The sequence below is a fragment of the Ochotona curzoniae genome, unplaced genomic scaffold, assembly GCF_017591425.1.
Source record: "Ochotona curzoniae isolate NIBS_2020 unplaced genomic scaffold, NIBS_Ocur_1.0 contig_908, whole genome shotgun sequence".
NCBI classification, from domain to species: domain Eukaryota; kingdom Metazoa; phylum Chordata; class Mammalia; order Lagomorpha; family Ochotonidae; genus Ochotona; species Ochotona curzoniae.
The window spans coordinates 20,619,485-20,633,517 of NW_024466607.1; the positions used below are offsets into that span (position 1 = coordinate 20,619,485).

The 14,033-nt window shown below is 41.9% G+C and overlaps 1 protein-coding gene across 8 annotated transcripts in view; it reads right to left on the reverse strand.

The window, feature by feature from the left end:
- Positions 1-12,641, reverse strand: part of TASOR (transcription activation suppressor) — a 46,618-nt gene extending 33,977 nt beyond the window's left edge. For all 8 annotated transcript variants that reach the window (XM_040994654.1, XM_040994656.1, XM_040994655.1 and 5 more), the window contains exons 1-5: positions 12,163-12,641; positions 3,502-3,647; positions 1,985-2,077; positions 767-839; positions 256-347 (exon numbers count right to left, since the gene is read on the reverse strand). In XM_040994654.1, coding sequence (XP_040850588.1) covers positions 256-347; positions 767-839; positions 1,985-2,077; positions 3,502-3,647; positions 12,163-12,499 — 741 coding nt within the window. In that variant the 5' untranslated portion in view covers positions 12,500-12,641. The remainder of the gene's footprint in view (positions 1-255; positions 348-766; positions 840-1,984; positions 2,078-3,501; positions 3,648-12,162) is intronic.
- Between the last annotated feature and the right edge of the window lie 1,392 nt (positions 12,642-14,033).

Consider the following 14,033-nt stretch of genomic DNA (forward strand, 5'->3'; position numbering starts at 1 on the left):
CCTAACGCCTTGGGACCCTGTGCCCACATGGGAGATCCAGATCCTGGCTTTGGATCAGCTCAGCTCCGGCCCTTGTGGCCACTTGGAGATGAACCAGCAGATGGAAGATCTTTCTGTCTCTCCTTTCCTTAAATCTGACTTTCCAATAAAAATAAAATAAATCTTAAAGAAACAAGAAATCTGTAACAATTAAGTGAAAACTAAAATCCAATTAAATGCTATCTTTTCTATATAGAACATAAAATTTAACATTACCTTCATTATTTTAAAAATAACAACATCACCCACTGCCCCAGCTTCCAAAGGATTAGCTTGCAATAAATCAGCATACCTACAAAGATAGATACCTAATAAAGAGGGGAAAATTAAAGAATTTTAATAAGACCGAACATTAAAAAAATTATATTTACCCAAATAAGAGATAAAAGCTATAACACCTTTTCAAAAAAAAAAAAAGTAAGGCTAGTAAATATAGCAGGTATCAAATAAATGCAATAGTAAAGCCAGAAAAAACATGAAATTATGTTTTTCAAACCCACTAGGGCTAGAATTAGGCATTAAAAAAATTATTAAGTGTAATGACCTTTTATCAGAAGAATGAAAAATCAGAAATATGAAAACCGGTTTTAGCTTTCAGAACCCAAGTCTTTTTCTGAGAAAATGACAAAATAAGCATGAATTATAAGGACTGCAGAATAATTACCCAATATAATACATTAATCATCGACTTAACATTAAGTAAATATAAATAAAAAAGAATCATTACCCATGGAAGGACTGCCAAGAATTGTTATTTTGGACTGTCCAACCTCCAATCCTTTTTCACAAATGCCTTGAACCTAAATAAACAAAGGAGGTCATAACACTGACATGATGAAAATTTATGAACTTATGTTCTAAATAAAACCTAAGATTCTCAATTATGTGTGTGTATTTTCTACATTACTGAAATGTTATATACCAGTTTAAGTTTAAAAAAAATAAATGTGAAGGGCCCGACACCATAGCCTAGTGGCTAAAGTCCTCGCCTTAAACACCCCAGGATCCCATATGGACGCTGGTTCTAATCCCGGCAGCTCCACTTCCCATCCAGCTCCCTGCTTGTGGCCTGGGAAAGCAGTCGAGGATGGCCCGGTATGTTGGGACCCTGCACCCGTGTGGAAGAGCTGGAGGAAGCTCCTGGCTCTTGGCTTTAGATCGCCTCAGCAGGGGCCATTGTGGTCACTTGGGGAGTGAATCATTGGACAGAAGATCTTCCTCTCTGTATATCTAACTTTGCAAGGAAAATAAATCTTAAAAAAAAAAAAAATCAATGTGAAAACCATCTGTGGATTTCACTTATATTGATGCAAGCTGTGACACTCTGGGAATTCCAGCCACTCACACACACTCATTCTCTTTCAAAGAGATCAAGAATCTGCATTATTTTGTTCTAAAGTTCACTGAAAATCTGCAACCTTTCAGTTGAACGATTATAAGCAGGTATAATTTTTTTACATCATGAAACAGACTGGGGAATTGTGGGGAGGGATGCAAACAGCCCCCCTTGGCTAGCTTACCCCCAAATGCCATCAACAGCCCAATTTGACCTAAGTCTGTGTGGCTGACCCATCGCCTGAGCCTACCAGGGTCTGCACCCAGCAAGAAGCCGGAATCCAGAGCCAAAGCCAAGATTCAAATCAGGCACTCCAGCAAAGTAAGTAAACTGGTGTCACCAACCAGGCCAAACACCCACCAGAAAACAATTTTTTTTTAATAAACAGAGATGAATTAATTATCAGCCCAATTCTAGAGAATGAAAACAGGATTAGTAAAAAAAAAAAAGAATTAGTATATCTAAAACTATGAAACAATCAACTAAATTTTTCCACTTACATAGCCAAGCAATATTAATTTATACTATGACAAATATATTGCTGAATGAATGCATAATTAGTACCTTACACTGGAAGCATTCTCAAGCGACTCTGCAGAGTTAACTCACCTGGTATCGATCAACCATGAGAAACGCGTAGGATTCGGAAAGTTCCTTATCTACACGACCATCAGACTTCAATTCTTTTCGCTTTTCTGTAAACTAAAGAAAACTCGATCTATAACAACTTAATTGTTAATTACATTTTAAATCTAAGGGCTAAAAGAGTATTCGAGGACAGTTCCTGCTACTCAAGAACAAGTTATCCCTCTTCTCCATTTCCAACGGCTCTTCCCTGTACAAGCCCGGGGCTCAGTGAGCACTTCATGTTTCTGGATTTTAATTTCTGACTAAAAAAGTATCACTCAATTATGCCACAAATCAAGAATTACTTATCTCTGTATCCCCCATTTTCCTTCATGTCATGTACAGCCTACAGCACGGGGTTTGATGACTCTGAATTAAACCACCAGCTTCTAGATTACAAACTCAATCAGGAACAGGAAAACTTTCGTTGAACTGGCATCTCCATGCCAAGCATGTAAACGTCCTCCACACATATAAATAATACTGAAGAGCGACTTATTACCTGTCAATCACCCTCTAAAATGCTGGTTTTCACTTTCAGATACAAATAAATACAAATCAAATATAAAATATCATTTTTATCAGGATTTTAATGTTTTATCAAGGTTTTAATGTTGTGTGGGAATAACATTAATGCCCTTGAAGAATCTTTTCAAAATTAACTTTTTTACTAACTGGTTCAACTTGTAAAAGTACAAATTTAATAGTATTTCACATCCACTACACACACACATTATTTCTAAGTATTTCAATTGTATGACTTCAAATTACACAGGATGGCTCTTATTCATTCAAAGCTCAGAGAATATTCTAATTAATACATGAAAAGCTAAGCTAACATGTTCAACTATTCCCCTTTCTAGTTTTTAAGATTTCCATTAATTATATTAACATATTCCAGTCATTAAGAAATAACTATAGAAAACATAAGGACACCCCAAACACACACACATTTGATTTCGTCAACCACCTTCAAACAGATTACTACTTGCTCAAAATAAACCAAAGAATAAAAAGCTTAATTTTGAACTTGCAATTAAACTTATGTACTAAAGTATTTTTAGCTTAAGATTTACTTTCAGGGGGCCCAGCACAACAGCCTTGCGGCTAAAGTCCTCACGTTGCATACGCCAGGATCCCAAGTGGGCGACAGTTCTAATCCTGGCCACCCCACCTTCCCATCCAGCTCCTTGCTTGTGGCCTGAAAAAGCAGTAGACAGCCCAAAGCCTTGGGATCCTGCACAGGTGTGGGAGACAGAAAGGAGCTCCTGGCTCCTGGGTTTGGATGAGTACAGCTCTGGCCCTTGCGGCCACTTGGGGAGTGGATCTACAGACAGAAAATCTTCGCCTCCCCTCCTCTCTGTATATCTGACTTTACAATAAAAAATAAAAAAAAGAAAAAAGATGCCCTCCAAAAATGTTTTCCCATTCCTAAATTGGCTTTACTAAAGTTTTAGTCCTCTGCTGTTATCTTACAATAAATAGAATTAAAAACATACCTCCTTTTCCAAGAGCTCATTATGTATCAAGCAAGCACGTTTGTAGGTAAAATTTGCCACTGAAGCTGGTTCAAGGTAAGATGAATGGAGAATATTTAAAACATCTTCAAATTCTCGAGAACCTGGAGTTAATGGCTGGAAAAGTGCTAAAATAAAAAAACATTAGTAATTTTAGGATTATTCCATCATAAAGGCAGCCTTTCTTATTTTTGTGGGCTAATCTAACGGTAAGTGAAAATTAAGACATCAAGTATATCTTTGGTGGCATACAAAGAACTACTAATCAATTCACTGAAGAAAATTAAGCGGCAAGCCTTGTGGCACAACCCATAAGTCACCACATTCCTCATGGGCACAGGTTCCCCATCTGACCCAGAGAGACGGCCCACTTGTGCCTCTGCCACTCACACGCAGACATGATGGGCAAGCCCGGCTGTTGTGGCCATTTTCGAGTGAACAGGCAGATGGGAATTATTTGTCCTTGTTACTCTGTCGTTAAAATAAATAGATCAACCTTTTACAAATTCAAGACCAGCTGTCTACATGGACCAGTTCCATCAACCATGAGAACATGACACAAATACAAGGTAGCTGAAATTTTGCAAAACCTTTTGGACACTACATTAGGCAACCCAAAAGGCTTAGGTTGAATACTAGGTTTATCTCAGCTGCCATTTTGTTAACACTTGCAAAGTACACCTAGGATCGGGTATTTCCACCAAATGCTTACATCGTAAATGAAAGTAGAAAAACTTTAGACAACTGTGTACAAAACTTTTGCTACTAAAGTTGGAAATAATAAAATGCAGTATACTCAAATTGTTTCTTTATTGCCAAAATAATTATGACAACTCACTAAAATGTAAATTATGTGGGGCTCTGGGGTTAAATCTGAATACAAATACTAAGCCTAGCATTTACTAACTGTGGAAATTGCCGCACAGGTTGCATAGCCAAACAGTTCAGTTCTCTGGAGTGTACAATGCACAACTCCCACTATTCTGGTTACCACTACACGCCCCACGCCATCCATGACAAAAAGTGGGGAAAAGCTCCAAGCACATCTGGCAGAGTCACTAGCAGCTTTTACTCCCCATGGCCGCATTCATTTTCTATACTATTTATTTTTAAAAGATGCTAAGTCAAATATCCAACAGGGGACAGGCATCGGCCTGCCAGTTAAGTGCCTGCATGCCCTGTCAGAAGGCCTGGGTGTGACTCCCAGCTCTGTTCCCGATCCCAGCTTCCAGCTAATGGATCACGGAGTGCTGACTCGGGTACTTAGGTTTCTGACGCTGTGGCAGGTGTTCGGGGAGGGAGCTAGTGTAAAACATTCCTGATCGCTCCGTGTTTCTCTTGGGCTTCAAATTAAAAACTGTCAATCCAATTTGCTCTTTGAGACAACTCATCAGTAACTTCAACTTTCCACTTCACGCATAAAAATAATTTACTCCAAACGTAACTCCATAGGCATACAAATTTCCTCAAAATCAAAAAGAAGTTGCTCTGGTTCACTGGAGATAGAAACTGTTCATATTGCACTCATTACCTTAATGGCTTTAAACACTGTCACATATACAATCAACAAATATCATGGTCAAAATGCTCTGGAGCCACTAAAGCAATGGTAGTCTACTCTTACACACTCTTAAAGGGAATATATAGCAGCTAGCAACTTATTTTTCCTATATTTTCGATAGTAGACTTTACAGGATACAACATCAAATGAGATCCATTCACTGATAAAATCAAACATTGCAGAAATGTCAGTAAAACATGTCTTCTGTTACAAACTGTGTAAAACATAATTGATCAGATTGCAAATTTTCTAAAAAGCCAATAATAGTAATGCAATTAAGATATCGGAAGATTTCAAGTCGGCTGGGCGGGGGAGGGGGAACAACACTCAAATATCAAGACGTTAATAAAATGTTCCATCCTCAGGTATCTAAAATGTACCAAGCACATAACTTCAAACTGCTATGAAAATTTACTAGTCTACATACATTGTTAAGCTGTCTCCACACCACATCCATCAAGATAATCGTAAAATTGGTCAAACAAATTTTTATGAACGGTAAGTTTAGCTATTCCCAAAACAGCACATAATATTTTCATCTCATTGCAAAGCCATGTCCTATAGTCATGTCAATGTACCCAAAAAACTGTCATCAGGATGAAAATACAGGACCCGGCATGGTAGGCTAGTGGTACAAATCCTCACCTTGCACACGCGGGGATCCCATACGGGCCCCGTATACCCCCCAGCTCCCTGCTTGTGGCCTGGGAAAGCATCGAGGACAGCTCAAAACCTTGGGACCCTGCACCCACGTGGCAGACCCAGAAACTCGACTCCTGGCTTTGAATTGGTTCAACTCTGGCCATTGTGCCATCTGGGGAGTGAACCAGCAGATTGAAGATCTTTCTCTCTGTATATCTGGCTTTCCAATAAAAATAAATCTTTAAAAAAAAAAAAAAGACAGAGAAAGAAGCTTTTAGTCTAACAATAAATACCTGCACCCTAGGTATTTTGTGTTTCCTATGTTTCAGTGCCTTTACTAATCCAGTTAGAATTTCTCATCTTCTTTCAATGAGCTTTTCTACAAAAATAAAAGTATACAGCTACTTTTTTAGGATTTCATGTCAACACACTGTTAGAAATGAAGTTCACATTCTGAGTAGATATTCCTTGGTGATCTTTCATGTGAGGTCTGCCTCAATACTGAACATATGCTAATCAGTACATCTGTCACTCCTATTAAAGAACACATATCTATACCACATTCTCAATTATTTGAGACAGTAAAAACCAAAGTTCTCTAAATGGGAAGATGATTTTATACATGAATCATTTCACATATGTATCATGCAACTTTCTCTACTCTGGAATCATTACATCTAACTACCAGTGAGTCACCACAGATGCCCAGAACTTTCTATGAACTACCTCAGCTGATCATCAAAACCATACTGTCAAGTTCAGTACGCTCACTTCTCAAAATTGACAGGTTAAACACCCTATTCTAAGGCTATACCACTACTAAATGAGAAGGCAACTGAGACTCAAGTTCAGGGAGTTTGGCTCCAAATCTCTTCAAGTAAAATGGAGTTGGAATCCCCAGCCATGCAAACAGATGGGAAAATGTGGGTATTCTGTAGGTCAGAAAGTCATTTACACAATTTAAGACATAGGAGGGGCCGGTGCAATGGCTCAATTGGCTAAATCTTCACTTTGCACTCCTAGGGTCCCATTTAGGTGCCGGTTCATGTCCCAACTGCTCCACTTCCCATCTAGCTCCCTGCCTATGCCCTAAGAAACCAGTAGAGAATGGCCCATAGCCTTGGAACCCTGCACCAGCATGGGTGATCCAGAAGTTCCCAGCTCCCACCTTTGGATTGGTACAGCTTTGGCCATTACGGCCAAGTGGAGAGTGAACCAGCAGATAGAAGAACTTCTATTTCTCCTCCTTTCTGTGAATCTGTCTTTCCAAAAAACAATAAATAAATCTTTAAAAAAAAAATAGGGAAACTATTTTCTGTGAAACACAAACGCTTTGACTCCTCAGCCTATGCTCTTTCAACCATCAAATCTTTTAATCATTTTTCTACAGAGATAATAGGAACAAACAAGAGGATTTAGGAGCAAGGGGTTTAAATAAAAATGGGTATGAGATTCTTTCCCAGCTTAAAAAAAATTCCAAAATTGATTAACAGATATATTTAAAACCACTGAGTTGTAGGACTTACAACTGTAGTAAGCTGTTTGGTAAGGTTACACTGCATAAAACTAGTATTAAAAAATTTTCAAATCTCAAAGATACAAAAACCAACATGTTCGGATCCTTAGTATTTTTAGATTTTAATTTCTTCAACATCCTCTTAAGATTCAGCCTTCAGGGGTCTGGTGTGATGGCCCAATTGACTAATTCTCCCCCTTTAAGCACCAGCATCCCACATGGGTCTTGGTTCATGTCCCAGCTGCTCCACTTCCCATTCAGCTTTCTACTTGTGCCCTGGGAAAACAAGAGAGGATTGCTCAAAGCCTTGGGACCACACGGGAGACCCAGAGGAAGCAGCTGGCTCCTGGTTTTGGATCACCTCAGCTCCAGCCGGAGTGGCCATTTGAGGAGTGAACCAGTGGATGGAAGATCTTTCACCTTCTTTATATAAATTTGCCTCTCCAATAATAAATCTTTTTTAAAAAGACATGGGAAATAACTTTCTTTAAAGTACCAAAGCTTTTAATTAATTTTCCTGCACATAATCCTTCACCTTATTTTGGTTTACAGATGTTAGCAGCAATAGCAACATAAGTTCTCTTCACACATTAAGGAATCTAGTGCTGCTTATCTGAAGGATTTCCATTAAATGCATGTCAGAGATAGCTGATTTCTGATCAACGAACGTTTTCCTAATGACAAAGCGATTACAGAAGTATTTATGAGACTTAAATACACAGAACTAGAAGGGTACTTAGGAATATCTAATTCAGGTAAGGAAACCAATAGTTTCATAGCATAGGAAACAGAATTCAAATCTCCCGATTTCCAACTATATTATGAATTCTTTTAAAATTGTTGGTAGCACTGAAACTCAAGAACTGAAGGTCACATTTAAGCAGTTGGAACAGATCTAACCGGTCAGCAAATTGTTTTTCATCAAAGCAGTTCTCTCAATTCGTTTTACAAATTTAGTGTAAATACAGACCTTTGTATAGTATGCATATATGTGAAAAAGTTGTCACATACACACCTATACTAAATTTGAAAAGATGGGGGCCTGAGCAGTGACTAGATTCAGTTCAAGTCCTGGCTGCTCCATTTCCAATCTAGCCCTCTGTCAATGTGCCTAGGCAGTCAGCAAAATAACCTACGTGCTTGGGCCGCTACACCCCAAGAGGAAGACCTAGCTAGAAGCTCTGGCTCTTGGCTTCAGCCTAGCTAAGCCCTGGCCACAGCAGCCATTTGGGGAGTGAAACAGCAGATGGAAGAGCTAACTCTGGCTTTAAAATAAAGACTCAGATCTTTAAAACTAAAAAGCCATTTCTATCAAATACATATATATATATATATATGAAGTTGGTACTATGAAGCATAAATGGTTTTCTGATTTAAAGTAATTTATACAAGTCTGAAACCAAAACTGATGGCTACTGGTTAACAATTATTATAATATAACCACTATCCACATGTTTAAAATAAGATATGAAAAGAAACTTTCTTCAATGTAAGAAAATGTTCAGGTCTTACATTTTGGGAATCAGGATTTCCCTATCAACAGGCCTGAGAGGAAAGAACCAAATCAAGAGGAAAGCAGGAGAAATACGAAACCTGACTTTTCAGACCAAGGACAGGTCAAAGAAAATTCTACTTCATTTCTCAGAATTTACAAGCACCATTAAATGTTTCATGTGTATCACTAAGTTCTTCCTGAATTCACTTCTATGTGGGAAGATCAGACATCCATCCACAACTATCCAAAGATCATGAACACTTCCTTCACAATGAGACTTGATCCAACTGGATTTTTAAAAAAGCAACTGAAAATTTTGTGGGAAAAGGTTATGGGTGGTGTTGTGACAGAGCAGCATCCCTGCCTCAATTCAAGTCCTAGCTCCTCCACTTCTGATCCAGCTCCTGGCGGATGTGCCTAGGAAAGCAGCAGAATATGGCCCAATATTTGGGTCCTTACAACCCCGTGGGAGCTCCTGGCTCCAGGCTGAGGCCTGGCCACACCCCTGTCACCATAGCCATTTGGGGAGTGAACCAGAAGATGGAAGATCGCTCAATAAATCTAACTCTGCCTTCCACAGGAGGAAAAAAAAATGAAAAAAGATGGAGCTTGAGGAAGATAATTAGCCATTCTCATGGATTAAACCAGTATGGAATCCATGTGTAAGAGCAGTTCATTTTTCACACTCCCTTGTGCTCTAGAGAAAACATTAACCAATAAACGTTCCCCAGGAGACAAATCATCATCATTACTCCATTTCTAGAGAACTCTGGAGGGAAAATTCAAAATTATGACTGATGACTATATCTGACATTTGCTAGATTTATAGTAATGACAATAACATAAGACACAACTGATCTAGGTAATTGTGAGAGCCTCTTCACACGACAGAAAATAGCCCAACCAATGAGTAACACATCATAATCACACCAGTGAAAGGTATACCCTGCCAGGCATTACGTCACTTAATCTTTCAATAATGATTAAATGCAGATATACTGAACACAACCCATCTTAAGATTCTCCAAAGACAAAATCCCAAATGTTTTTCCTTTTTCAACCAAAAAGATAAAACTAAATCCTTACCAAATAAATTTCTACACAATCAAGTAGGGATAAAAGTACTCTACACCAAAGTTTAAATGCTATCTCTATCATTTACTACCTGTCTGATTTCTGACCAAGTAGTTACTCCTCAGAACTGCAGTTTCCTCATCTATAAAATGGAAACGGTATCCATTACACAGAATTTTAAGATTTCAGTTAACATACGTAAAATTCTTAGAACAACATACCTACTATCTCACTGGGAGTTTGTCAACATCTCTACTCAATTAGAAGAGCGGTACTGATATGTTCCACTACTGTCAAGACCAAGAAAAGGATCTTGTGGCTCAAGTAACTCTTTAAAGCGTTAACATTAAATTTAAAGCGTTAACATTAAATCCTTTTCTTAAATTTCACTGAAGAAGCAACGATACATGAAAACGTTGGAGCAAAATCTGCTGAAAATCATGTGCTCATTTCAGCAAGAGACTCATGACTAAACCAGTAACATGCAGTTAAATACTATACATAAAGGAATACCATAACCTTTTGGACCTTCTTAAAGATGTTGGAATGCAATGCAAAACAGCTTCTGATGAAGCACCTTTTGAAAGGAAGACTTGAAATCCTACTTAGTGACTAACTTCTCGTAATTTGGAGAGGATAAACTCCAGGGATATAGCCAAAAAAAAAAAATTTAAACGGGGGTGTCCACTGTTCTACTGTTTACAATCTTTTCCTTCTAAGTGAAAATTGAAAACAACTTTTTCCCAAGGATTATTGGTTTTACGGGGAGATTAGTGCTTATATTTTCTAAATCCTCAACCATTTCTCCATTCAGTGTTTTCATCTGATTCCTATGTTACGGCAACTTTCGGAATTAGGTTCACCTGAAACAGCAATCATGCCCTACTGGTGCCCCACATCTCAAACCAAAAGATTTTTAGGCAAAATTGTCTTCCTAATAAAAAGTTTAGGTATACTGTGGCTTGCTCATATTCCTAGGCACTGAAATCCTGAAAATACTTCAAAGCTTTGGATCTAGTTAAAAGAAGTGTTCAATCTCCTACGAGTCCATTTGAACTTGCTTCCAGCGTATTCAGTAATTTAGGTCGGATTTCCCTCATACTTTAGCAACTGACAATCCTTTGAAAACTAACTTTCTGAGGGTTCAGAAAGACTTTACATTTAACTCCTTTATTTCTACAAACATTGCTTATGTTCATGGACAAAGGTTCTGTCAAGGGGGTTTCCTCCAAGCAAGTATTTCCTTTGCTTTGTCATTCAAATAAAAACTTCACTTCTGTATTGCTGATAAAAAGGCATTAAGGGCTACAGCTGCGTAAAAAAGGAGCTGCTCAGTAAACAAGCAAGCAAAAATATCTGCAAATCAAGTTTCCAACATAGGCCGAAAGAAACCGAGCTATGCAGTGGGGCAAAAAAAGTTGTCTAAATTCAGAATAAACAAAACTGTCCCAAGAGAAGACAGCCGATGGACTACTTATTGGCATCAAGGTTGAGACAGGTAAACACAGTTAATGTGTTTCTCATGGGTTCCAAACACTTAAGACTGAATTTTTCCATTTGGAGTCCTGCCATCTGCGAGACCAGGCTGGAGGTTCTTGGGCATGAGCTAGCGTCTTTTTTGCCCCCCAGTAGGGAAATTACTGCGCCAAGAACCTACCTTTCCGGTCTCTTGAAATACAAGAAAACACACACTAAAAGTATGGATTTAAAAAGAGAGACCTATTTAATCTAAGTCTTCAAACACAACCAGAAAAGGTCTACATGGAAATGGAGTGTGATGGGGGGGAAAAAAAAGCCAGCAGTGTGCATGGATCACATCTACTGATGGGGAGCACTAAAGGGGGCAGACGCTGACATCAAGTAGACAACAGAGAGCCGAAGAATTTTCCACGGGGAGCAGCGGCACTTGTGATCCTCAGAACGCCATGAGCTTGGAGAAAGCCCCAGAATCCATGGCCACGGGGCTACATTTCCACCGGGAGAACTTCTCAGAAACATCCTTAGGAGACTAGCCCGTCAGCTTCTCTGCCTTCGGGGACCGGGAGGGGAGGGGCGCCGCGCCCCGTCTTTCCTGAGGCTCAGGTTTTTCCAACCTGAGCTACTTGCAAACTTGCACGGGGACACGGTGAGCAGCAGAGCGTGCTTGCCCCGCTTCCCGCTCGCCCGGAGCGCAGCAGCAGCTGGACCGCCGTGGCAGCGGGCGCTGCGGGCGCCTTTGCGTGTCTCGGATGGGTGTGAGAAGAGGGAGACAGAGATTCAAATGAAAAAGATGGAAGGGAGAAAAAGAGAGAGAGATGGGGAGGTTTTTTAAAAAAAAAAAAAAAAAGGAGGGTCGGGGAGAAGGGGAGGCACCACCTTTCTTTTCTCTGCTCTTCCTGGGGATCTGAAAACTCCTCCTACTTGGCCTTTCGGGCTCTCCGGGGCCTTTGGGTAGAGCGGCCGCGCCCGTCTCTGAGGAGTCCTGAGGCCGCTCGTGGCCGACGCTCTGGGGGCCTTCGGTGCCCGCCGTCTCTTCAGGCCCGAGGCCGCCGCCTCCGCCGCCGGGCTCGGCGATGAGGAGGTCGTCAGCGCCGCCATTTTGTGGGGCAGACTCCAGCTCCGGAAGCGCCTGCTTCATCTCTTCGTCTCCGCCGCCGCTTTCCCTGCTTGTGTCCGTCGGCGTAGGAGACTCCATCTCCGCAGCAGTCGCCATGGCGCCGGTCCGAGGAGCTCCGGGGAAGCTTCTAACCCACACACAAGGTCGTCGGGCGCGTGTGGTGGAGGGTGTTGTGGGGAAAGGCCGGCCTCGCCGCCGTAGTTGCTCTCAGCCCACCCACCCTCTTCCTCCCTGGGGCCGTGTTCCCCGCCCCTCCCTCCGCCACCCCCCCCAAAAAAACAACAACAAAAAAAACCCAGCAGCTTTCCGGGGGGCGCCCCCGAACGTGCTGGCCGGCCCCAGGAGCCGCTGCTCGCTCGCTCGCTCGCTCGCTCGGGCGGTTCTTCTGCAGGCCCCCCGCCACTCAACGTGCTCGCGTCGGGCCCGAGGAGGGGCGGATCCGTTCGCGGCCTGGCTGGGCCAATGGGACCGCGGGGCCCGCCTCCGCCGGTGCGGAGACGCCGTGCCGGGGGGCGGAACCTCGAGGCGCCCGAGCCCGCCAAAAGGGGTGAAGGCAACGCCCGGCCGCTGCCTCGACGCCCGCCGGGGCCTGCGAGGCTGCAGCTGCCCCCGCGGCGCTGGGCGAGCCACCGGGCCGGCCCCCCTGGAGAAGGCGGGCCATCCAGGAGAAGGCTGGCCCGCGGCCCGGTCCTCAGGGAAAGCTGGAAGGTGCACAAGACCTTCCCCTCCTCCCATGGAGCAAGAAGCTTCGGAGCCGCGCATGCTGGATGATGATGATGATGATGATGGTTTTGTGCTCTGTTGACATGCAGATGGAGCGAGGGCGGGGTGTTAGTGGTTAGAACCTGAGAGCCAAGGCGAGTTGCACTGCCTATCATTCTCACCAGCTTTTGCCTTTTTACAATAGAATACCCCCCACCTGCCCCGCTGTTAAAATTCCATCAAGCATTCAGAAGCTTTTCAAGGAGCCTCATGAGCTAATATCAGCTGGACTGGCCCTGGAGAGATTGAGAGGCAAGCTAATACTGGCTTTTAGAAATTTACTTCCCCAGTTTTTCTTAAATGTATATTACAGAAAAAAAAGAAAATTTTGTGGTCTTTTTTTTTTTTAAAGATTCACTTTTTTTTAAGCTGCAAAGAGCAGAGAGCTCTTCCATCTGCTGGTTCACTCCCCAAATGACTACAACACTAGGTAGAAACTAGGCCAATCTGAAGCCAGGAGCCATGAATTTCTTCCCGGTCTTCCACGTGGGTGCAGGACCCTAAGTGAAGCAGCCAGAACTTGAACCGTTGCCTGTATTCACAGGTGGGCACCAGCCCCCATAACAGTGTTTAAGTTATTTGAAGATTTTTTTAAAAAAATGTTTATTCCTTTTTACGTGTTGAAAAGACGGAGACGTTCCAACCTCTGATTCACTTCCCCAAATGCCTGCATCCCTGGGGCTGGGCCAAGTGGGAGCCAGGAACTCCAGCCAGGCCTCCCACACAGGAGGCAAGGATGCAGGTACTCGGAGCCAACATCTGCTGCCTCCCAGGGTCAGACACGGAAGCCGACTTCCTCCCAAGCACTCCATTATGTGATGGGGGCATCCCAGGTGGCTGCTTATTTCACTTAGCCACAACACACAGC